Consider the following 25,447-nt stretch of genomic DNA (forward strand, 5'->3'; position numbering starts at 1 on the left):
TTACGTGTGTGTGTGTGTGGGGGGGGGGGGGGGGGGGGGGGGGGGGGGGGGAGTGGGGTCAACAAAGGACTTGATGGACGAAAGCTTAAATTATGATAGTCTTTTCGTTGTGCCAATCTGCGACTCGGCATCTCTGGTATGTGGCGAGTAGCAAATTTCCTTTTCATACTATTGTTACATCTCATCCTGGATTTTCCATTGATTTTTCTCTAACCCAGTGCTATTTTCCTTTGTTGCTATTTTCTGATGCATTACTATATTCAATGTCCATCCTCCTTTTCCTTCCTTTCTGTGTTTCTCTTGGTTCCTTACAAACCACAATGCACATTCTACTTATGAGCCACACTGTATCAACCACCTCAGACATGCACAACAGATGGCTACAAGACCATGTTGATTGTTGTGAGCATCTTATGTCCCATGTTACTCCCACCATTATCATTAATCCAGTACCTTAAGATTGATCATTCTCCCTGTGTCACTATCATATTTCTGCGTGTTATTTCCCTTCATCTTTGCCAGTGTCACATGATATTGTATCTCATCCTATGAACCCCTCCCCATGCCCCACTCTTTATCAATTCTATCCCAGATCACCTCATCCAGTCACATCTGCCATCCACCTTCTTCACACTTAGCCACCCTGAGACCTGCTACCCATGGTAACTTTTTTATTATTTATATATTTTCTTTGATCTCATTGTGACTTCATGCCAATTTTAGTGAGTATTTGCCTTTTGGAATCATCAACTCCAGATTTCATCCTGTTCCTCCCTTTTTCATTCTTTGCTTCCTACTCCCAATATTGCCCACATATTTGGGTGCATTTTTTTTAATTTTTTGGGATGTAATTCTATGCTATTTCTGCAGTCACAGATTTTTTCCACCATCATGCATCAATACAGAAAAGTTTCCTTGCAACTTGGCTCATGGAATCCTACCAAAAGGCCTTACCATCAAATTACCCATCTCCAGCTCCCACCCCTCCTTCCACAATGACCTCCATCTGTCCAGATTCCACCAGTCCTTAGCCCTCACCAACACAATCGTGCAAAACTATATCAACCAAGCCCAAACCTCCTTGCAATATGTTCTCTCCATCCATAAAATTCTCTTGCTATGTAGTCCCAAATTCCTGGAAACCATAACACACATTGAAACTCTAGCCCTCCAGGTACCAGAGCAACATGCACAATGTCACCTCAAAAAACTCTCCATCCTGCTCACTTCTTTTGAAGTACCACTGTCCACCACCACTACAACAACCTCCAAACCTTCCCCCACATCCCCTCATAGCCAACAAACCCTGTCTCACAGACCTGCTACATTTACCCCACCCTTCAAAACTCCCTCCCACCACCACACAGAATCCAGAATCTAAACAGACCCAAAACAGTGTCCTGAACCTTTCCTCCAGAAGCCTTACACCCCCCCCCCCCCCCCCCCACAGAAATATCAGTCTTATCCAAAGGCCTCACCTTTTGCCTCATCCAGAATTCAATCATGCTGGACTTGTTAAAGACTTTATCTCCTTCTCCTGGTCCCTGCAGTGGGAACACTTTTTCCCACGAAGCCCACCAATCAGACTCAACCAAAGATCAATGTTCAATGTTGAACTCTGACTCGGGTCGTTCCTCCATCCAACCGTGATCCACTCCCACTGCCCCCAAATCACCCCTGTTAACTTTTCAGAATTTCTCAACCTCTAACCTTGCTTCACCATTAATCCCCAAATACCTCAACATGCAAACTAAACTTACATCAGAAGAAAGAACTGCAGTTAACCATTTAAAAACGGATCTTGACCTTATAACAACTGTTGTATTGAACTGCAAGGTTTATGTGGTAGAAGGACTCTGCCAGCTGTCAGATACATCCACCTACAAACCTTGCCACAGTGATCCTATTCCAGAATTCAGCAGGATCTCCAGTCTCTCCTCAAATTCTTAGGCCCATCCCAGAACCTCTCCCCAGAGTCCATCTCTCAGCTTACCCCTACCATTCCACACTCCTAACTTCTACATGCTTCCTAAGGTCCGTAAACCCAACCACCCCAGATGCTCCATTGTGGCCTGTTACTGGGCCCCCACAGAGTTTTTCTGCTCTCTTAGACCAACATCTTCAACCTATTACCCAGAAACTTCCCTCCTACACTCCTGCAAATTGAAATAAGAACACCGTGAATTCATTGTCCCAGGAAGGGGAAACTTTATTGACACATTCCTGGGGTCAGATACATCACATGATCACACTGACAGAACCACAGGCACATAGACACAGGCAACAGAGCATGCACATTGTCAGCACTAGTACAGTGTATATCCACCTTTCGCAGCAATGCAGGCTGCTATTCTCCCATGGAGACGATGGTAGAGATGCTGGATGTAGTCCTTTGGAACGGCTTGCCATGCCATTTCCACCTGGCACCTCAGTTGGACCAGCGTTCGTGCTGGACGTGCAGACTGCGTGAGACGACGCTTCATCCAGTCCAAAACATGCTCAATGGGGGACAGATCCGGAGATCTTGCTGGCCAGGGTAGTTGACTTACACCTTCTAGAGCACGTTGGGTGGCACGGGATACATGCGGACGTGCATTGTCCTGTTGGAACAGCAAGTTCCCTTGCCGGTCTAGGAATGGTAGAACGATGGGTTCGATGACGGTTTGGATGTACTGTGCACTATTCAGTGTCCCCTCGATGATCACCAGAGGTGTACAGCCAGTGTAGGAGATCGCTCCCCACACCATGATGCCGGGTGTTGGCCCTGTGTGCCTCGGTCGTATGCAGTCCTGATTGTGGCGCTCAACTGCACGGCGCCAAACACGCATACGACCATCATTGGCACCAAGGCAGAAGCGACACGTCTCCATTTGTCCCTCCATTCATGCCGGTCGCGACACCACTGGAGGCGGGCTGCACGATGTTGGGGCGTGAGCGGAAGACGGCCTAACGGTGTGCGGGACCGTAGCCCAGCTTCATGGAGATGGTTGCGAATGGTCCTCGCCGATACCCCAGGAGCAACAGTGTCCCTAATTTGCTGGGAAGTGGCGGTGCGGTCCCCTACGACACTGCATAGGATCCTACGGTCTTGGCATGCATCCGTGCGTCGCTGCGGTCCGGTCCCAGGTCAACGGACACGTGCACCTTCCGCCGACCACTGGCGGCAACATCGATGTACTGTGGAGACCTCACGCCCCACATGTTGAGCAATTCGGCGGTACGTCCACCCGGCCTCCCGCATGCCCACTATACACCCTTGCTCAAAGTCCGTCAACTGCACATACGGTTCACGTCCACGTTGTCGCGGCATGCTACCAGTGTTAAAGACTGCGATGGAGCTCCGCATGCCACGGCAAACTGGCTGACACTGACGGCGGCAGTGCACAAATGCTGCGCAGCTAGTGCCATTCTACGGCCAACACCGCGGTTCCTGGTGTGTCCGCTGTGCCGTGTGTGTGATCATTGCTTGTACAGCCCTCTCGCAGTGTCCGGAGCAAGTATGGTGGGTCTGACACACCGGTGTCAATGTGTTCTTTTTTCCAATTCTAGGAGTGTATATAAAATATACAAACCATTTCCTCCACTGATTCTCTACAGTTCCTATTTCTTTACTACACGATGCCCTGCTCATCACTATAAATGCCACCTCCCTTTACACTAACACCCCTAATGACCGTGGCCTTACTGCTATTGAACACTACCTTTCCCAACACTCAATAGATTCCAAACCAACAACCTTCTATAAACTCACCCACAATTTCTTCTCCTTTGAAGGCATTACCTAGAAACAAATCCAGGGTATGTCTATGGGCACCTGCATGGCACCATCCTATGTCAACCTATTCATGAGCCATCTAGAAGAATCCTTCCTAAACTCCCAGAATCCAAATCCCTCACCTGGTTCAGATTCATTGATGACATTTTTGTGATCTGGATCGAGGGTGAGGACACATTATCCACATTCCTGCAGAACATCAACAGCTCTCCCCCATTTGCTTCACCTGGTCCTACTCAATTCAGCAAACCAGCTTCCCAGATGTTTACCTCCACTTCAAAGATAGCTGCATCAGCACCTCTGTCCATATCATACATACTACCCACTAGCGTCAGTTTAGGTGATGTCACTATATTCCACAGCTGCCTGTTGATTAATGATCAGCTGTTTCAGTCATGTATGATGAAGTTGAGTTTGTTCAAATGTACGGTGGCTTATTTTATTACACCAAACAATGAAAACTCCAGGCTGAAATATCAAGAATGTAAGGAAAAGGATTGATTGCTACTCAGCATACAGATGACACACTGTGTTTAGATGCACAATTAAAAAACACTTACACATCAGCTTTCAGCCAACACACACACACACACACACACACACACACACACACACACACACACACACACACACACACACACACACAAGCTTTGACATTCTGGTCTGAGCTGCCAGAGATAGCTTGGTGCCTGTCTGCAATTCAACAACTCATCTTTACTGTGACTAAGAATATATCCTTTTCCTTATATTGTTGATTTTATTATATTTTTCAGTTTCCTCATACATCAAAATGGCCCCCCGCTAGTAGTCATCATACAATTTTAACAGCACAATAGTAAAAGCTAGTACGATGGCAGTGAAGGCAAACTGGCCACATGGTCTAGCAGTTAGTGCTTTTGATTAGTTATGCTGAGGTCCTTAGTTTGATTCTAGGTGACTGTCACCAATTTTTATCTGGGAGGAGGCATATGAAGCCAATAGAAAAGCTGCTTAAATATAAAAGAGTGAAACTAATGTGCAACTCCTCAAAGTTTTATTTTATCCAAGTGCTAGCATTTATTTATTTGCTTATTTTTCAGGTTAGAGAATAAGATGCTTCATATATTATGACAATGAATCTTATTCTTTGTAAGATTATACAGGCAAGTAATTATACAAGTATGTAAGTAGTATAGGTCTAAATGTTATGGCAGCAGTAGGAAGGGGGTCATTTTCTTGCAAAACATTGTAAATGGAATAATTTTTCTGGCCATTTTTCCTGATAGTTCAAAGTTTTCCTGTTCCAGTCATAGAGGAAAAATAGACATGAAACAAAATTCTACATCCACAACAATGAAACATTGCTTGGTGGTGTTATTTCACACTAATCTTGTCAGACTTTTACTTAGGAATAGTTATTCTCAGTGCACTGTGCATGACTTCATGGATCCTCTAAATAAACCACTGGCTGCATTAATTGTGATGCTTTGTTTGCAAAAAATCTATTGAAGTACACACATTTTGCAAGTACGTTCTCTCATCTGCACATGATAATTGATTCATTCTGGCACCTTTTAAAATGCAATCTCATAGATGGAACAATTTTTCTCAGATGTTCTTTGCTAACACGGAGGTCTAATTCCGTGCAAAAAAAAAAAGCTGTGAAATTTTTGCAGAGTGTGTATTCCTTGTATTTCCATAATATCACACAAATTGCTGTCTAGCCACAGATTTATCTATAGACTCAGTCAGAATAATTATCGTTTGTATTTCACTTACTCTGCTGTGGGCAGATACTCAAATCCTGCTGCACGTGGCATCATGTCCCTCTTTCCACAATTTGCACACAGTGAGCTTGCTAATTTTTGCTTTTGAACATTTGCTTGCAGCTTCACAAGTTTCTCATTTTCACTGTCAGTAAAACTAATGGCATTAAGAGCAAGTTGTGACTTGCAACACATATTTACCACATCACAGTTTGCCCTCACATAGTCTAACAACACTCATTACTCTAAATTGGATCATGACTGTACCTAGTCACATGACATTACTACTTCCTGCTATGGACAGGTGAACAGTTCACTTTGCACATGCAATGAACATCATAATCCATAAGGGACTAATGAACATTTGTTACTTTTGCCTTCTGCTCCATTATAGAGCAGTACATATTCATCTTTGCCTTGTGAATGACATTAGTGCATGTGCTACTGTTGTGTTTCATGGGGATGAAACAGAATAAAAGTAAGGGAAGTTATGCAATCTTATGGTAACACATAGGTTATTCCTCTTTAATGACACCAAAAGGAACACTAACCTACCTAACAGCAACAGTGTAACATGCCTCATTCACGAGACACTGTCAGGAAGCTTTCAGTTTAGTCCACAAGATCTGCAAAATATCCTGTGATCTGGAACTCCACGCTGCCACCTCCCTAATGTACTAGCACCTGTTAGTGTCCTTTGTTACATAGGCATATAGAAGGAGAATATAAAAAATTCAGTAATTATCGAAAAAAATGTAATAACTAGCAAAGCTTCCTCCGTATTAACACCAGCTTGTCTTAACTGTGCTGGTGGGAACTCTCCCAGCAACACTTCCTTCTTTCCTGTAACACTCCCTCAATCTTTGGCAGTCCCACACCTGCTTCTGTCCCCTTCTCTGCTCCCACTGAAGCCTTATTCACACCTTTCCCCTCGCCAGTGCATCCCCTTGTCTACTTCTCTCCTCTCACCCTCGTGTCCCCCTCTCCCAGCACAACCTCCCAGTGCCGCACCTAGCAACCCCACCATCCCATCTACAACACAATCCTGCACACTCCCCAGGCGGCATCAGAATCTTCCCAGATCTACCCTGCTACCCCTCGTTCCTGCCCCATGACCACCCATCCCAGGTGAGATTACTGCTCACCAAAAATGCCACTGAAGTTGGGTCTTACCACCCAGAGATGACAGTGGCCACGTACACGTGAGTTACGTGGGTGCATGTGCATACATGCATGGATGCATGGATGTTTGTGAACATCTGACGGAGGACTTAGTTGATAATATCTTGCAGTCTTTTCAATGTGCTTGTCTGCACCTCAACACTACCTCTGTCAGGTCCATTTCAAATTTTTGTTATTCCATCACAAATTTTCCACTGTCTGATTCTGACAGGATTTTAACAATTTTCCAGTAACTGATTTGGTTTTAAGAATTTGGCAAGTGTCAAACACAAATATTCCAGCAAATAGATGATATATATAACAGTAAAAGACTAGCACTGACATCAAGAAGAGAGTAAGGGTAAGAGTTCTCACATCAATGCTTAGCCTGATGGATAGGAGGCAGGTGTTTCAGTATTACACTCTGCTTCACAAATCAAAGGCCCTAGTCATATACTGTATATGTTTCAAACATGCCAATTCTCATAGCTAAGTTTGGATGATATCTTCAAAGTAGTGTATTTTTACTAAGAAACTTTTTAAGCATATGGTACATTCATTTACATACCACTGGTTTACAACTACACTAATTTAATGAAAAAGTGGTTTCAACTTAATGACCGTCATCAATAGAATGTTATTGTGCATCAGTTGAGTCCTAACTTTAAGGAAATAAGTAAGGAATATTATTCTAGATTGACTGGATTAAAATCAAGGTTTATATAAGAACATTGCCTTACAAATTAATCCTTCAGTATTAAAATTTTACTTGCAGCATCAAATTTTAAAGTTCATCTGCTACAATAAACAAACATAGACATAAATACATACCTTTTTGTATACTTTTGTATTGTAATCAGAGGACATCAGAACCCAATTAAAATGGGCTGGTGAAACAGAGCTTGCCAAGAAATAGGGACGCTGATAAAACTTTCGAAGAGCTTTTACTGCATGAATGTCACAATTTTGCCTGAAAAACAAATGAAGACATGATTAAATTAATTTACTAACAGAGATGGGCAGGAGAGGTGCGAGAGAGAGAGAGAGAGAGAGAGAGAGAGAGAGAGAGGAGAGAGAGAGAGAGAGAATGGGGAATGTGTAGAAACTGTAGTACACATTTTATAACCAGTATATATATTAAATTAAACTCAAATTAATGATGTAGATAAAATAGAAAGAAACTTCCACATGGGAAAAATATATTAAAAACAAAGAATCCAAGACTTACCAAGTGGGAAAGTGCTGGTAGACAGGCACAATAAAATAAAACAACACACTAACACAGACACCCAAAATTTCGGGCTGGGGGAGGGGGTGGGGGTGGGGAGTCGTTCCGGTCTCGGGAGCGGAGACACTTGCCTTAGGGGGAAAAAAGGACAGGTATACACTCAAGAGCGCGCGCTCACACACACATCCATCTGCACATGCGCGGGCATGGGTGGACATTTGTAAAGGCAAAAACTCTTTGCCTTTACAAGTGTGTGTGTGTGTGTGTGTGTGTGTGTGTGTGTGTGTGTGTGTGTGTGTGTGTGTTTTTTATTTTATTGTGCCTGTCTACCGGCGCTTTCCCGCTTGGTAAGTCTTGGAATCTTTGTTTTTAATATATTAAATTAAACTCATACAGACATGTTTCTGCTGTATGAATTCTCCTAAATGCAATCCATAGTACATGATGAGTATTCCTATTAATCCAACTAGATGCAGGTCTTTTGCATGTTCAAGTATAGGTCCTACGCACATCTGACAGGCAATTTCCTTCACAGATGAATCCTCCTCCTCACTTTGACCAAACAAACCATGAATACAAGCACAGTTGTGCTCACAATAATGCATCAGCTTTATACACTTTGAGCATTTATTTCATATCTTGTGTCATGATTTTATGTCCACACAGAAGTGCACTCACTGCTGTACCTGTGCATGCCAGTATAGATGTGGGTTACCCACTCTGCTAATGAGAAGACAGTCACAACACCTGAACCTGGAGTGTGGGAAAGCTCTGGTAGTAAAATATTTTCTCCTTGAGGAATGGCAAAGTCAAAGAACTCCAGCACCAAAATTGGTACCAAGCTCAGGCTTACCATGTTTTAATCTTAAAAACTGGGGGATTTGACATTGTAATTTATTATTATTATTATTATTATTATTATTATTATTATTATTATTATTAGTCTTTCCTTTCTCAGGCGTTATGTCTGGTCAAGAATGGAAAGTGACGTGGACCTTAATCAAGCATGACTTCCTTTTAACTGTATGGTATATGTTACATTGCATTTACGAACTTTTGGGTAATTGAACATGTATCAATAATTACAGATTTCTGTAGTTGTATATAAACGTTTGTATGTAGCTGTATCCCTAGATGTACTGGTGGATATTGTGTGATATGACTCCTGTAGCATAATTGGTACAATGTCAACTTTATCCTGATGCCATATGTCCTTGACTTCCTCAGCCAGTTGGATGTATTTTTCAATTTTTTCTCCTGTTTTCTTCTGTATATTTGTTGTATTGGGGATGGATATTTTGATTAGTTGTGAAAATTTCTTCTTTTTATTGGTGAGTACGATGTCAGGTTTGTTATGTGGTGTTGTTTTATCTGTTATAATGGTTCTGTTCCAGTATAATTTGCATTCATCATTCTCCAGTACATTTTGTGGTGCATACTTGTATGTGGGTACATGTTGTTTTATTAGTTTATGTTGTATGGCAAGTTGTTGTTGTATTATTTTTTCTACATTGTCATGTCTTCTGGGGTATTCTGTATTTGCTAGTATTGTACATCCACTTGTGATGTGATCTACTGTTTCTATTTGTTGTTTGCAAAGTCTGCATTTATCTGTTGTGGTATTGGGATCTTTAATAATATGATTGCTGTAATATCTGGTGTTTATTGTTTGATCCTGTACTGCAATCATGAATCCTTCTGTCTCACTGTATATATTGCCTTTTGTTAGCCATGTGTTGGATGTGTCTTGATCGATGTGTGACTTTGTTAGATGATATGGGTGCTTGCCATGTAGTGTTTTCTTTTTCCAATTTACTTTCTTCATATCTGTTTATGTTACATGATCTAAAGGGTTGTAGAAGTAGTTATGAAATTGCAGTTGTGTAGCTGATGTATTTATATGAGTGATTGCTTTGTGTATTTTGCTAGTTTCTGCTCATTCCATAAAGAATTTTCTTACATTGTCTACCTGTCCATAATGTAGGTTTTTTATGTCAATAAATCCCCTTCCTCCTTCCTTTCTGCTTAATGTGAATCTTTCTGTTGCTGAATGTATGTGATGTGTTCTATATTTGTGGAATTGTGATTGTGTAAGTGTATTGAGTGCTTCTAGGTCTGTGTTACTCCATTTCACTACTCCAAATGAGTAGGTCAATATTGGTATAGCATATGTATTTATAGCTTTTGTCTTGTTTCTTGCTGTCAATTCTGTTTTCAGTATTTTTGTTAGTCTTTGTCTATATTTCTCTTTTAGCTCTTCTTTAATATTTGTATTATATATTCCTATTTTTTGTCTGTATCCTGGATATTTATAGGCATCTGTTTTTTCCATCACTTCTATGCAGTCACTGTGGTTATCCAATATGTAATCTTCTTGTTTAGTGTGTGTTTCCCTTGACTATGCTATTTTTCTTACATTTGTCTGTTCCAAAAGCCATATTTATATCATTGCTGAATACTTCTGTTATCTTTAGTAATTGGTTGAGTTGTTGATTTGTTGCTGCCAGTAGTTTTATATCATCCATGTATAGCAAATGTGTGATTTTGTGTGGGTATGTTCCTGTAATATTATATCCATAATTTGTATTGTTTAGCATGTTGGATAGTGGGTTCAGAGTAAGGCAGAACCAGAAAGGACTTAATGAGTCTCTTTGGTATATTCCACACTTAATCTGTTTTGGCTGTGATGTGATATTATTTGAATTTGTTTGGATATTAAGTGTGGTTTTCCAATTTTTCATTACTATGTTTAGGAACTGTATCAATTTAGGATCTACTTTGTATATTTCCAATATTTGTAGTAACCATGAGTGGGGTACACTATCAAAAGATTTTTAGTAATCAATGTGTGCAAAGTGTAGCGACCTTTGTTTAGTTTTAGCTTGATATGTCACCTCTGTGTCTATTATCAGTTGCTCTTTACATCCTCATGATCCTTTGCAGCAGCCTTTTTGTTCTTCATTTATAATTTTGTTCTGTGTTATTTGTCTCATTAATTTCTGTGTAATGATTGAAGTTAATATTTTGTATGTAAGTTATTCCTTGTGTAAGGGTATCAGGGAATGTGTATGGGTCTGCAATGTAACTGTTAAATAATTTAGTATATGTAAATGTGTTGGGGTGAACTTCTTTAGCCACAAATTTGATATTTTATCTTTTCCAGGGGCTTTCCAATTGTGCGTAGAATTAATTGCTCGGGTGACTTCATGTTGCAAAATTATCACTTCAGGCATTTGTGGTATCATCTTTTGTGTGTCTGTTTCTGCTTCTGCTTGTATCCACCGTTCATGCCTGTTATGTTGTAACGGCCTTGACCATATGTTGCTCCAGAAATGTTCCATGTCTGTTATGTTTGGTGGATTGTCTATTTTAAGGTGTGTCTTATCTATTGGCTGGTAAAATTTCTTTTGGTTTGTGGTGAATGTTTGGTTTTGTTTCCTTCTATTTTCACTTTTTTGTATCTTCTAAGTCATTTGGCCAATGCTTGTAATTTCTGCTTCTTTTCATCTAATTGCTCTATCACCTCTTGTTGTGGGATTTAACCTAACCTTTTTGGTTTTTTGTCTATTTCATTTCTTATAAATTGTGTTAGCTATCTGATGTCTTTTCTCAGTTTTTCTATTCTGATCTGTAGCCTGTGTTGTCATGCTGGTTTTGTGGGTGTCTTCTGTGTGTTGGTTTGTTCTGATCTCTGCCCAGTGTGTATATTTAGTATAGCGAGTGCTCATATATAAAACAGCAGTTGTAACTCTTCCACAGTTGTATTTTCATTTATTTTGTTGAGTATGATTGTGTTGATAGTAGTTGTTGTTGTTTCGACTTGTGGGTTATTTGGTGGTCTATGCAAGAATGGTCAAATGTCTAAATTTGTGTCTTTGTACTCTATATATGTCAGCTGAAATTTTTCTTCTATATCTAACATGTGTGTCATTTCGTGTTCCATTTGTGCTTGTTCTGGTGGCTGTCTTAAGATTTCGTTTTCCTCTGATTGTTTAATTGAAGTGTGTGTTCTTTTTTTGTTTGCTCTTGGATGTGAGTCCATTAATGTATTTTCTTCTTCTTCTTCTTCTTCTTCTTCTTCTTCTTCTTCTTCTTCTTCTTCTTCTTCTTCTTCTTCTGACTGCACATTATTTTGTTCCAGTATTTGTTGTACTTGTTGTTTGATGTTTTCTAATTCTGACTAGGGTATCCTGTTATTTTTGATTATTACACGGATATGATCAGCTAGTCGTTGTTCTGTTAAAAATTTTAATTCTGCATATCTGGTAATAAATTTTGTGTATACTTGTGATCTGTATCCATTTGTGTTGGTTCCTAAGTTCATTGCTTGGTAATGACAGAACGTGAGGTGTCAGTTAACTTCATGTGACCATCTCATCCTCTGTTTTCCTTGTAGAGTGGTTGCAGAAAGCATTCCTGCAAAATACCTCTATTTGGATTTAAATAATTTTCCGTGTGGCTAGCAGTGTCGTTACCATTGTGGACGGGCACAGGGTTCAAGCGTCGTCCTCGACCATGACAGCTCTTGTCCGAGACTTCATTAGTTCTGTCCTGAACCAACTAATCACACTAGAAAAGGGGTTAGCCATATTAGTGGTTTGTTCATTTCATCATCTTTTACGACTGGCAGAACATACTGAAGGCCCATTCTTTTCCTGGGCCTCCACGGGGTTTTTCCCGGAGCTATTATTATTATTATTATTATTATTATTATTATTATTATTATTATTATTATTTTACAGATAGTTCTGTCATAGTACTGAACATACTAAAACGTAGACTTTCACATATTATTATACAGATAATTCTGTCATAGTACTGAACATACTAAAATGTAGACTTTCACAGCTGGAAATGTTATGTCCATTATGATTATCCAGACTGTTATGCCGTGGTCTGTTGATGAATTTTGTCTCAATTCCCAACGTTTCATCCACGTCTGCGGGAGACATCTTCAAGGGGGTCTTTAGCTCGATGGAAGGTCCAACACACCCTCTGGCTCACTACTGACTGCCACTAAATTCCATGTCCGTGCGCTCCCACACCACGGTGTGACATCACGTGTTTTGAAAACGTCAGTGCAATTGGCTGCAGAGGACAAAACTGTGATTCAGACCACTTTTTGATAAAATCAGTCTTGAGAGAGAAACTGTCACTAACAAATGGCAACAGAATGGGAAAGATGATGAAATGGAATACAGACAAACTGAACATCCCTGATGAAGTAAAAAAATACCAAGTAACACTAAGCAGAAAGTTGAGCAATGAAGAGACCACAGTAGGAGTAGATGGAAGGTTGAACGGGTTTGAAAAGGCCATTAAAGATGCTGCCGAGGAAATAATAGGCATAAGGAGGAACAGAAGAACCCAGGAGTGGTTTGACGAAGATTGCAGGTCAGCAATAGAGGAAAAGAACAGGACAAGAAGAAAAGTGCTACAGAGAGAAACCAGAAATAATGTGGAACAATATAGAGAATTAATGAGAAGAGCTAACAGACTGTGCAAGAAAAATAAAACAGAGTGGAATAAGAAGAAATTTCAAGAACTAGAAGAACTAAAGGAGCAGAGTGAAATAAGAAAGTTCTATCATGCCATAGGCAAAATGAAAAATAGATTCCAACCAAAAACAATGGCCTGTTCCAGTAAAGATGGGAAAATGATAAGGGAGGAAGAACAGATAGTGGGAAGATGGGCAGAGTATTTAAAAGATACACTAAGCACCAGCCTAGAAGATGAAGAGGCAGCTGCACAGGAGGGAAGAGTGGAGCTGGAAGTAGATAATGAAACCAATGAGGGAAGAAAGCCAACACTACAAGAGGTCTCCCGGGCTGTGCACAAGTCAAAAAACAATCGAGCCCCTGAGGAGGACAGCATAATTGCTGGATTAATAAAAACTGGTGGTGAGGCTGTAATAAAGGAACTTCACACATTAATATCAGATATATGGGAAACAGAAACTATGCCTGATAATTGGAAAATTCGAATAATAGTCCCAAATTATGAGAAAGGGGACAGAACAGCATGTGAAAACTATAGAGGTGTAACACTCCTAAGTACAGCTTATAAGATCTTCACAAGTATATTAAACAAAAGGATACAGAAGTGTGCAGAAGGCATACTAGGGGAATATCAGTGTGACTTGCGACCGGGCAGAGGAACAACTGATCAAATATTTGTGATAAGGCAAATGATGGAAAAGTTCTATGAATATGATATAGATCTGCATTTCTTATTCATCAATTTCAAACAAGCCTTTGACAGCATAAATTGGCAAGAACTATACAGAGTACTGAAAGAAGTTGGTATATGTGCTAAATTAATAAGACTAATCAGAATGACATTGACAGACAAGAGCAAAAGTAAAGGTCCTTAGCAGAACAAGTGAAAGCTTTGACTTTAATAAAGGTGTGAAGCAAGGTGATAGTCTCTCCACTGTCCTATTCAACATAGCCCTGCATAGTGCAGTAAATAAAATCAACGAAAAGAGGCACCATATTTATGAAAACTAGCCAGATATGTGCATACACTGATGACATTGCTATAGTAGGAAGAAATACCAATACACTCTTAGAAACATACTGGGCAATGGAAACAGAGGCCTTAAAAATGGGCCTCATAGTAAATGAAAACAAAACAAAATATATGGTAATGCCACAATCTGAGGACAGAAGAACCCCTAAAAACCTAAACATCAATGGGAAATGCTTCAATGGAGTGTCCTCTTAACTACTTGGGAGCCCTAATAACAAATGATAACAGCACTGGAAAGGCTATAAGGGAAAGAATATATGCAGGAAACAGAGCTTACATTGCAAATATGCAGCTTTTCAAAAGTAGCCTTGTTACAAGAAAAACTAAATTGCTAATATATAATTTCCTAGTCCGCCCAGTTATCACATACAGCTCAGAGGTATGGACGTTGACAGAACACAATAAAAATGCTCAAAGAAGCATTGAGCAGAAAATACTACACAAAATCTATGGGCCAATAAGGGAGGAAGAAGGTTGGAGAACACGCTACAATGCCGAATTACAAGAGTTAATACAAGGCAGGGACATAGTAAAATTTGTGAAATCACAGCGAATACGATGGCTAGGACACTTTGAGAGAATGGCAGAGGATAGAATTTCATAGCAAATGATGAAAGGTATGATCCATTCAGTTAGGCAAAAAGGGAGACCTAGAAGAAGATGGATCGATGAGGTAATAATGGATATCAGCAATATGGGAGTCTGGGGGTGGAAAAGAGCAGCAAATAGCCAAGAAGTGTGGAAGAAGATTGTTGAAGAAGTCATGGCTCACCAAGGGTTGTAAAGCTACTGAAGAAGAGGAGAAGAAGTGCAATTGGCCGCTGCCCGCTGCTCTTGATCGCCATTGCCATCACCCAGTAGTGGACGGGTGATACACATCTTTAACATTGGTATCCATATACCATTTAATTTCACGCCCTCCTCCTTTTGATTGAAATTATTAGGGTGTTTAGCAATTTCGATTGCCTCCCTGTAGAGTCTTTCGTAATATCCACTTGTGGCAGCTAGTACTTGCGTCTCCTCGAAATGAATATGGTGGTTCCCTGGCTGGAAAGCATGCTCCACAACAGCTCATCATTCCATTTCTCCTCTTCTACAATTGCCCTTGTGCTCTTCCAAACGTTTTGAAACAGTTCTTTTAGTGGTACCCACATAAACATCTCCACAGCCGCATGGGGTCCTATATACTCCATCTTTTTCCAATGGTTTCTGAGCATCCTTGGCAGGCTTAAGGTATTCCTGCATCTTCCTAGTGGGCTTGTAATTTACGGTAATATTCCACTTCATCAACATCATCCCTATTGTTCCCGTTACATTTTTAACAAACGACAGGAAAACCTTAGATTTTGCAGTAGCCTGTACGTCACTATGATTTCTGCGTGGCTGTCTCGACGCATGTTTTATTTCAGCAGACGAATATCCATTCTTCATTAGTGCATTGTGGAAATGTTCCATCTCCATGTTGAGCAACTCAGGTTCACAAATATTTCTAGCTGTGTCTGCTAATGTCTTGATAACACCCCACTTCTGTTGTGGGTGGTGATTCGAATCCCGGTGCAAATAACGGTCTGTGTACATGGGTTTGCGGTATACTGAGTGGCCCAAACTACCATTTTCATTTCTAAAAACCAGCACATTGAGGAAATTTAATTTGCTGTCTACCTCCTCCTCCATTGTAAACTGAATTCTCGAGTATATACTATTCAGATGTTCATGGATCCGGCTTAGGTCCTCCCTGCCATGTCTCCACAGCACAAATGTGTCATCCAAGTATTGGAACCAAACATTTGTTTTTTTGCTGGCAGTACCTAAGGCCTGTTCTTCAAATTTCTCCATAAAAAGATTGCAATTACAGGACTTTGGGGGCTTCCCATAGCCACACCATCTGTTTGCTCATAAAGCTGTTCATTCCACTTGAAGTATGTAATCGTCAAACAACACTTAAACAGTTCTGAAATATCAGCAGGAAAAATTCGATCCAGCTGTTCCAGTACATCATTAAGTGGAACGATTGTAAACACCGATACCACATCGAAGCTGACCAATATGTCCTCTGGCTGGACCACTATGCCATTCAAACCCACACACACTGACTGTAATCCTACAGGATCAAATAAAATTCAGTTCAGTGTGATTTCACTGTCACACTTAATTTGGACCTCAATAGAGAGAACAGCTTTGTAAACTGCAATGGATGTTCCCTCTGCTGTGGTATCTAACCTATCTTTCTGATATATGCTCCTCATTTTCCTCTTTAACAAAATATCAGCTAAATGCTATCACCAGGTTCCAATAATAGGAAATGTTTATATTACTATTTCTAAAGCCAAAGGAGGACATATTGTCTCCTGGCAGCTACCGAAGTATTGCACTCTCTAGCTGTGCAGGAAAGACTCTCGACTGGATTATAAACAGACTTCTACTCTGGACCCTTATAACCATGGAATTTATCAGACATTTCTCATGTGGATTTCAGAATTAAAAATCCACACTTGAAAATCTAATTCAGTGGTTTTTAAAGCATTGTGTGTGTGTGTGTGTGTGTGTGTGTGTGTGTGTGTGTCAAAACAATCTTTACTGGTGGTTATAAACAGGAGAAGGCAGATTCCCTGTTATCTTTCCTCATGGTGACATTAAAATCTAGCTTCCAAGTCACTTCCAGAATGCTATGCAGAGTTGTGGGAAGTCTAACTACTAGAGCATTCCAGGTAAAGAAAAGTTTGTCTATTCAGACACTCAGTGTTTCACAAGTTAGTCAACAAATGTAGCCAACAAATAAGATAGCTCATATGGTGTAAGTTGCTGTCTTACCACAGCAGGAGAAAATAGTTTGTATTCTGCTGGGACTGAAGGAAATGATGTTGCTTACAGAGCAATGAAAGCAGCCTGCCAGGGAAACCCAATAGTCCGCTAGAATGTTGCTCCCTTTCCACCCCACCCTCTCTCCTGACATGCTGATAGCTATGCGAGGACCCACTGGCAGGAAGTGGCAAATAACAAGCTGTATTCAGTCAAACCAATAATCTGACAATGGCACACACAGTTTGGTTATCAGTGGGAAGACAAAGTGGTGCCCACTCACCTTCATTTCAGACAGTACCCAGTGACACACACTTACCTCTTTGGTCTAGAAGATCCATCAGAATGCAGCTTTGTGGATTAAGACACAGAATGCATCATGTTCTAACATCTTGTGTTTTATATGCCTTGGTATACTGAGGGACTAGTCCTAAGTTTTGGCCATATGAGATAATACCTAGAAAATTACTGAAACTTTGTGGTGTCATTTCATAGCCAATCTGAATGGACAAAGATTTTAATTTATTCCAGTATGATGACTCATCCTATTAACTGCATATCATCCAGCCACATTTACGTTCAATCAATTTTTTCAGTATCTTTAATAGAAGAGAATAATACAGACAGAGATACTGATGAATGTATGTGCAATATGTTAATGATTAGATTTGTAGATTTATGGACTTTATTTTTAATTTTAACAATAGTGACTACTTCTACCACTGTGCTGAGAATGGACGCTGATGACCTTACTATGTAGTGCTCAAGATGTTCATGGAATGACACTTTCCATTCCCGTCAGTAAGTAGCAGTTCACACTACAAACAATGAATAGTGATCTTTTGCTACCTAATTTTTAATACAAGGAATTTCAGTTGTAAGTTGTCAGCTTGTTTAAAGACTCCAGCATGGTCAGATAGGTTTTCCCATAAGTCCAGAATTAAAGAAAGAAAGAAAGAAAGAAAGAAAACTATCATTATCACATACTTCCTAACCATTTTTCTTACATTCTAACATACCTGATCATAAGTAACAATAAGTGATAAGTACTCTTCAGCATTGTAAAATTCCTTTTCCACCAGATAATCTATGAGGTTCTTTCACAACTTTTTGTCATGTGCATTGCTACACAGTCTTTTTAGGCAGACTTCTAAGTAATTTGATACCTGATTACTGGGGTCCTTCAAGCGTTGTCAATCAGTGGGGTGTGCTTCGTATGTCATTCTTCCCTTGTGTGTTGTGGGGGTGTACACTAGGATTTTTAGTCTACTCTGAACTATCTTTTGCGACACTTATTACAGTTTTATATATGTACAAGAATGTAAAAGTGAAGGTGCCTAGTCCTTTGAAACAGTTTCTTCATGGTTCAGAACTCATTCTCCTCAATATGATGCTGATTGCTTTTTTTTCTTGAATGTTTGCATTTCCCCACATTATCGCTCCAAACTGCAAATGTGGTTCAAAGAGTCATGATATACTGTGCACAGAAGCCACCTGTCTGCATACTGTGATAACTACATTACAAATAGGACAGAGCTGAGGTTCTTGCAGACACAAAGATGTTTCCATTTCAGTTCATTTTCCACAGCAATACCTAAGAATCTAGTAGATTCTACTTCTTCCAGCACTGTTTAATCCACCTCTAAACCCATGTACACAGCCTTCTCTTTATTTCTGAATACTGTATACATAGTCTTTTTTAGGTTTAGAACAAATCCGTATTCTAGGAGCAACTGAGCTGTGGTGTTTGCAGATATATATGCTCTTCACTCAAGCTCTTCCACATTTTTGTCATTGTTCCGTATCGTCATTCCATCTGCATACAATATTTTCTTCTCCTCTTCTGTTTGTGTATAACAGCAGTAGGTAAAACTAAGTTAATTGTTGGATGTTTTTACCAGTCACCTGGTTCTGCTGTGACAGTTCTAGAGTTGTCCAAAGAAAGTCTACAGTCAACAGTCTATAAATACCCAGATTGTCCAATACTAGTTGAAGGTGACTTCAACATACTGTAACATCTATGAACTCATTGTGGAGATGAGGGTGGGGGAGCAAGGGGTTGGAGACAGACAATTTGTTGAAGTAATTTTGAACAAGTTTTCTGAAACTTGTCCTTAGCAGTTATTTCAGCAGCGTGCACACAATGGAAATATCTTAGACCTTGTAGCCACAAAAGGCCAGACCTTACCAACAGCATGATACATGATGACATGATCATGATGTCATTACAGCAACTATATGGTTACAAAAGTTAACAATTCAGTCAAGAAGGCCAGGAGAGTGTTCCTGCTAGAAAGAGCAGATAAGTTGTTAGCATCTCATTCAGATAGTAAAATAACACAGACAAATTTTTGGCAAAGTTTAAACAGATTATAAATCATGTTTTGGAGAACTACATGCCTAAAAAATGGATTAAGGATGGATAACACCTGCCATGGTGTAACAATGAAATTCAGAATATGCTGAGGAATCAAAGAGAACATACAAATAGAAACAAGCAAAGGTTAGTAAAGATTCATGCATCCGAACAGATCTGTGCATGAAACATTCACCAATTATCATCATCATCATCATCATCATCATCATCATATCTTAGCAAAAGATATGTCCAAGAACCTGAGAAAATTCTGGTCCTATATGAAATTGCTAAGCGAGTCTAAGGCTTTCATCCAGTCACTCATTGACCAGTCTCTTGTGGCAACAGAAGACAGTAATACACAAGCTGAGCTTTTAAATTTCATGTTTAAGAAACTGATCATCACTGGACCATCAACAAGATTCCTGAATGGACAACATAGTAAAAAGCATCCCTGGTGCAGACGAACAACTGAAAGAGTTGAAAACAAGTTTTGAGGCCCATATGGAATGCCAATTCTGTTTTACGAAGAGTACTTCACAGCACTGGCCCCTTACCTAGCTTGCATTAATTGCAAATCTCCAAGTCCCAAGTGACTAGAAAAAAGCCCAGGTGACTTCTGTGTATAAGAAAAGTAAAAGAACAAGCCTGAAAAATTACAGATCAATACTCATAATATTGGTTTGTTGCACAATCCTTGAACATATTCTCAGTTCAAATATAATAAATTTCCTTCAGACTGACTAGCTTATATCCATAAATCAGCACAGTTTTGGAAAGCATTGCTCATGCGAAAGTCAGCTTGCCTTTTTCTCTGACAATATCCTGCATACTATGGATAAAGGGCAACAGGCAGATTCCACATTTTTAGATTTCTGAAAAGCATCAGACACAGTGCCCCACTGCAGTCTGTCAAAGGCATGAGCATGTAGAATAGGTTCCCAGATATGTGAGTGACAGACTTCTTAAGTAACAGAATGCAGTATATTGTCCTTTATTGCAAATGCTCATCACAGGAAAGTGTATCATCAGGAGTGCCCAAGCAAAGTGTGGTATGACTGCTATTATTACTGATATACATAAATGATCTGGTGGACAAGGAGGGAAGCAACCTGCTGTTGTTTGATTTGATTTGATTTAATTTGATTGCCGATGGTGTTATTGTGTACGGTAATGTGTCCAAGTTGAATGACAGTAGGGAGATACAAGATGACTCCAACAAAATTTCTATTTGGTGTGACGAATGATAGCTAACTTGAAATGTAGAAAAATATAAGTTAATGTGGATAAATAGGAAAACTAAACAATGTTCAAATACAGCATTAGTAGTGTCCTCCTTGACACAGTCACATCATTTCAATAACTGAGTGTAATGTTGCAAAGCGATACAAAATGGAATGAGGATGTGAGGGTTGTGGTAGGGAAGGTCAATGGTATACTTTGGTTAATTGGGAGAATTTTGGGAAAGTAAGGTACACCTGTAATGGAGACCACACATGGAACACTACTGTGTGAGCCGTGTTCTCCTTCCTCTGGCACATCGCCAGAGGGGCCACGGTGCTTAGCATGTGAGTGCTGGCAGCTTTCAGACAAAGAGGATGTACTAGCATACGGGTAGGTGCTAGCAGGTGGGCTGCATGGACAGCCACATTTCGGAGTGGGACTGTATCGTATGGTGAGCTGTTTTGGGGTGGGAAGCCACGCCTGGTCACAGTTTTGGTTGCGACTGATCCAGATGGGTGGTGAGGCGATGTGCCTGGAGGCATGATGTTCTGCCATTTGTATCATCAGGTTCCCAGCTTGTGGTAAAATTGCTCTTTCCTTATGTATTTTACCCCACCCCCACCCCTACCCCCACCCATTAAAGAGGAGCCTTTCAACAGAGCAACACTGAGTGTTCTATCAGCATACTGTTGAAAATACTGTTATTACCAAATGTTTTACAGCCACTAGCAGTTGTACTCTGTGCTTGTGACTTGTTTGATTACATAGTTTTTTTTTGTTTTTTTTTGTTTTGTTTTTTAATAGATGTATATATGTTGCAGTTTAAGCCACTTTTAATTGTGTGGTGGGTCACAGCATGTCTGGCAGCTAGCTGATTATTGGATGGTCAGCAAATTGTGCCCTGGTTGTTGGTTTGATTGTGTAGCGACCATAATTTTGGTATATCCTTTTATATACATTCTGTCAACTTAAGGTTTGAGAAGACAAGAAATGTCTGTATTTATAATCATTGCAGGGCCGACATTGGTTTCCAATGTTCCACACCCAACTGTGATCTTATACCCTGTACCTTGAGTGCGTATTTAGGTTGAGAGAGTTGCCTATTCTGAGGCGTGCCACTCACTATCTCTGTTGGGGCCTGTACTGCTCGATCCCCCAGAACTTGGCCTAGCCCTCCCACTCCCATTCCTACTTAATGATAAATCCAGACTTGAGTAGGACCATATCACTGTGATATATTCTTGAGTACTGCTCAGGTATTTGGGATCCATACCAAGTTGGATAAAAGGAACGCATCGAAGCAATTCAGAGGCAGTTTGCTAGATGTTACTGGTGAGTTCAAAAAGACAAGTGTTTTGCTTCATGAACTCAAATGGGAATCCCTGGAGGGCAGGCAATTTTCGTTCGAGGAACACTATTGAGAAAATTTGAAGAACTGGAGTTTGAAGCTGACTGCAGAATGATTCTGCTGCTGCCAACATATGTGTCGCCTAAGGACCAAGGAGGTATGAAACATTAAATTAGTGCTCACACAGAGGCAGGCAGACAGTTGTTTTATCCTCACTCTATTTGCTGTTGTAATTGGAGATGAAATGACTAATAGTGGTACAGGGTACCCTCCACTATCCACTGTAGAATGGCCTGCAGAATTATGTATCTGGAAGTAGATGTACACTCCTTTCACCTCCATGCTTAGTTGCTGCAGTATGTCATATTAAATTGTACCTAGTCTAGGAGCTATGTCATGTGCAGCTTTTAGCACAGACTACAATTCCTACAGGGAGAAAGAGAGATACTCTGGTGTGCATATAGTAAGTGGGTGTCAGATAACAAAAATTCTTTGCCATATTTGTGCTATATTCTTAAGTATTATTTGTAGGACATCATTGTTCAATATTGGCAAGAGCTGATGTTTCCCTGATATCATCCTGCCTGACTCCCATACCTTCATTACAAGTGTGAAAGACAATGTATGTTACGTACTCTATCATTTTTCTCTCTGTAATTACCCATCTAGCTTTACCCTTTGCCTTCTAAAGGCTGAGAGATTCTCTCCACTCAGACTAGTCCTAAATCCATCCAAGCCAGCTGGTCTGTCTCCAATTGCTGAGTGATATTTCTCATTCCACCAGAGAACAACTTTTTTTTCCAGGATGGCTTCAAGACACTAGTTACTGAAAGTCAGCAAAATGGTGAATCACATTTTCGATGAAATCCACCCAATCTTGCATGCTGCCATAATGCTGAAATACAGTCATTTGGTTATACAACATCCAGTTCATCCCACTGATCATACAGTTTAGTCAGTCTTTCGTCAACTTCTGTAATCTTAGGTAGGTGGAACCAGATTAAAAAGAGGCCACTTGTATGCACATAATTTACAACTTCCCAATGAACAGCATCTGAAAGGGAAGGAGAACTTATGCAGATATTTATAATGGAGAAATATCCTGTGGCTGTGCAGAAATGTGTCTTCTGCACTGGATGAAGTACACAGATATCTGTCGATGGTATCACCCTTCCAATTACTTGACCACTGGGACATATCTTCGGAGAGTGCAGTGTACTGTGCACATTGATGTCAGCTTGTAAAAAGGAATGGGCAAGAGTAGTCTCACAACATCTGTACTGTATTGTACTGCCAAGGAGTTCCTATGGTGGGATACACAGAGCATGTACTATAATCATTCTGTTACTATTATTCATTTTTCAGTTCGTCCATCCATCTGGCCACCCACCCGCCTCCTTGGCAAGCAGCACACTAAGATTGTTAATTATTTTTTATCTTATCCTCATGATTCAGGTGGTTAAACCACAACATCCACTCCCTGTGACATACAGTGTCCTACTGATGTGCCGTACAGTGCTCCCTCAACTGTGCCCAGAATTTATAGTTACAGGGCACAGCCAGCCCTCACCAGTCCATAGCTCAGGAACTCTGAGTTTGCAAAACCATTACCTAGCCAACAAAAACTGAGCTTCCTGAATGCTTGCCATTTGGCAGGACCCAGGATGCAAATGTAGCTTATCAAATGCAACAGACATGGAGAGCATTATCCACTATTCCTTTTAAGAGTATGCAAAAAGTCATAGAACTGTGTACTGAAGTAAATAGTTTCATATAAAAAGTTCTGTCATATTCACATAACTTTAAAATCAACTTTATTGACTGAAGCAAGCATAAATAATTTCTACAGATAAGATCAAGATACTTTGTGGCAACTACACCTAGCTCTTTAATGACCACGGAAACATATGCGTGTACCTCAGAAAATATCTCTTGTTTATAGGGTGACTAATATATAGAGTTCATTGATGGGTAAACAAGTCTACCTCTCAAATGCATGCTGCATGGTGGGAATCAATGGATGAACAAGGCTGTTGTGCCCAGGGACATGTTGTGATTGAATTGCTGCTCAGATTAGTCAAATCAACAGCTTAGATGCTGCTGTTTGCAATTCATAGTTACACAAGTTTAATTTTAGTACATCTACAGCAACAATGATATTAGCATATCTGTATCTCACAGATAATACATTACACAGTGAGGAAACATGACAACATTGTGAAACAAAGCCAATATTTACTGTTTAATTAAAAATATTAATACATTTTTGCAATTATCACTTTTGTGTGATACCAGCATACACTAAACTATTATCTGGATATAACTAAATGACAAGGTTTTTTTCCGTTGTATGGCTGTGAGCTAACGTAACCTCCATTCCTGTGGCAGTAACCATTCACATCATTGATGGTTCTTAACTAAAACTTTTAAGATCATACAAATTTCTTTTATAGATAATATGAATGTAATCTTTGACAAATAATGTTATTTTCCATTAACAGTTTTCCTTTTATCTCCAAAGTAAATTTCATTACATGAAGTATTTAAGACCGAATGCTACACTTAAATTCATAATGCATTTATCACTAAATAAGATTGCTTTTCAAATGATTTTATCAAAATATCAAATTTACAGAATATTGGGTGTTATCTTTCATGAAACAAAGCTTTCTAACTGAATGTCTTGATTATTATACTGGTCAGGTATACAACTGCCCAGAGGGAGGCAGCAACTTTGTCATCCCCTTCCAATCTACTTCTCCATATCATCAACACTTCCATCATACAGTGTACAAACTCACTGTGCCTGTGCTACCCAGTGTGCCTGGTGCCTCTCCCTCACACATACGTATCCCACACACCTGCTGCTTCCCATCAGGCCACTGGCCAACCTTCCCCCAACCCTGCCTCTCACTTCACTCCTCCTCTCTCCCTCTCCCACTCCACCTGACGCAACCCCTCATCCCAGTCAGCCTGGGCTCTCATATGTATCTGTACGAGAACCCTAGTTTGAAAAAGGGTTCGGCCAAAAGCTAGAGAAGTTTCCAGCCTTTATATACCTGTTGACAACTCAATGCCTCTAGTCACTGAGCTGTCACCTTAACTCCTACATTAGTTAGATTCTACTAGAACTTTCTGCTGTCATTTTTACTAGGTAATTAATATATTTAATCTAATTTAGATCTCATTTGTGCCACATGTGGTTTAAGCATGTTGGGGAAATATTTTATAGATTAACATCATACAATAATTGTATGGGCTGAAGGTAACAGTTTGGGGA

General features: G+C 40.0%; 1 protein-coding gene across 1 annotated transcript in view; it reads right to left on the reverse strand.

Moving 5' to 3' along the window:
• Positions 1-25,447, reverse strand: part of LOC126284255 (uncharacterized) — an 88,752-nt gene that overhangs the window by 16,118 nt on the left and 47,187 nt on the right. The window contains exon 5 of the mRNA XM_049983056.1: positions 7,513-7,651. Coding sequence (XP_049839013.1) covers positions 7,513-7,651 — 139 coding nt within the window. The remainder of the gene's footprint in view (positions 1-7,512; positions 7,652-25,447) is intronic.

This window comes from Schistocerca gregaria, chromosome 8 (genome assembly GCF_023897955.1).
Source record: "Schistocerca gregaria isolate iqSchGreg1 chromosome 8, iqSchGreg1.2, whole genome shotgun sequence".
Taxonomy (NCBI): Eukaryota; Metazoa; Arthropoda; class Insecta; order Orthoptera; family Acrididae; genus Schistocerca; species Schistocerca gregaria.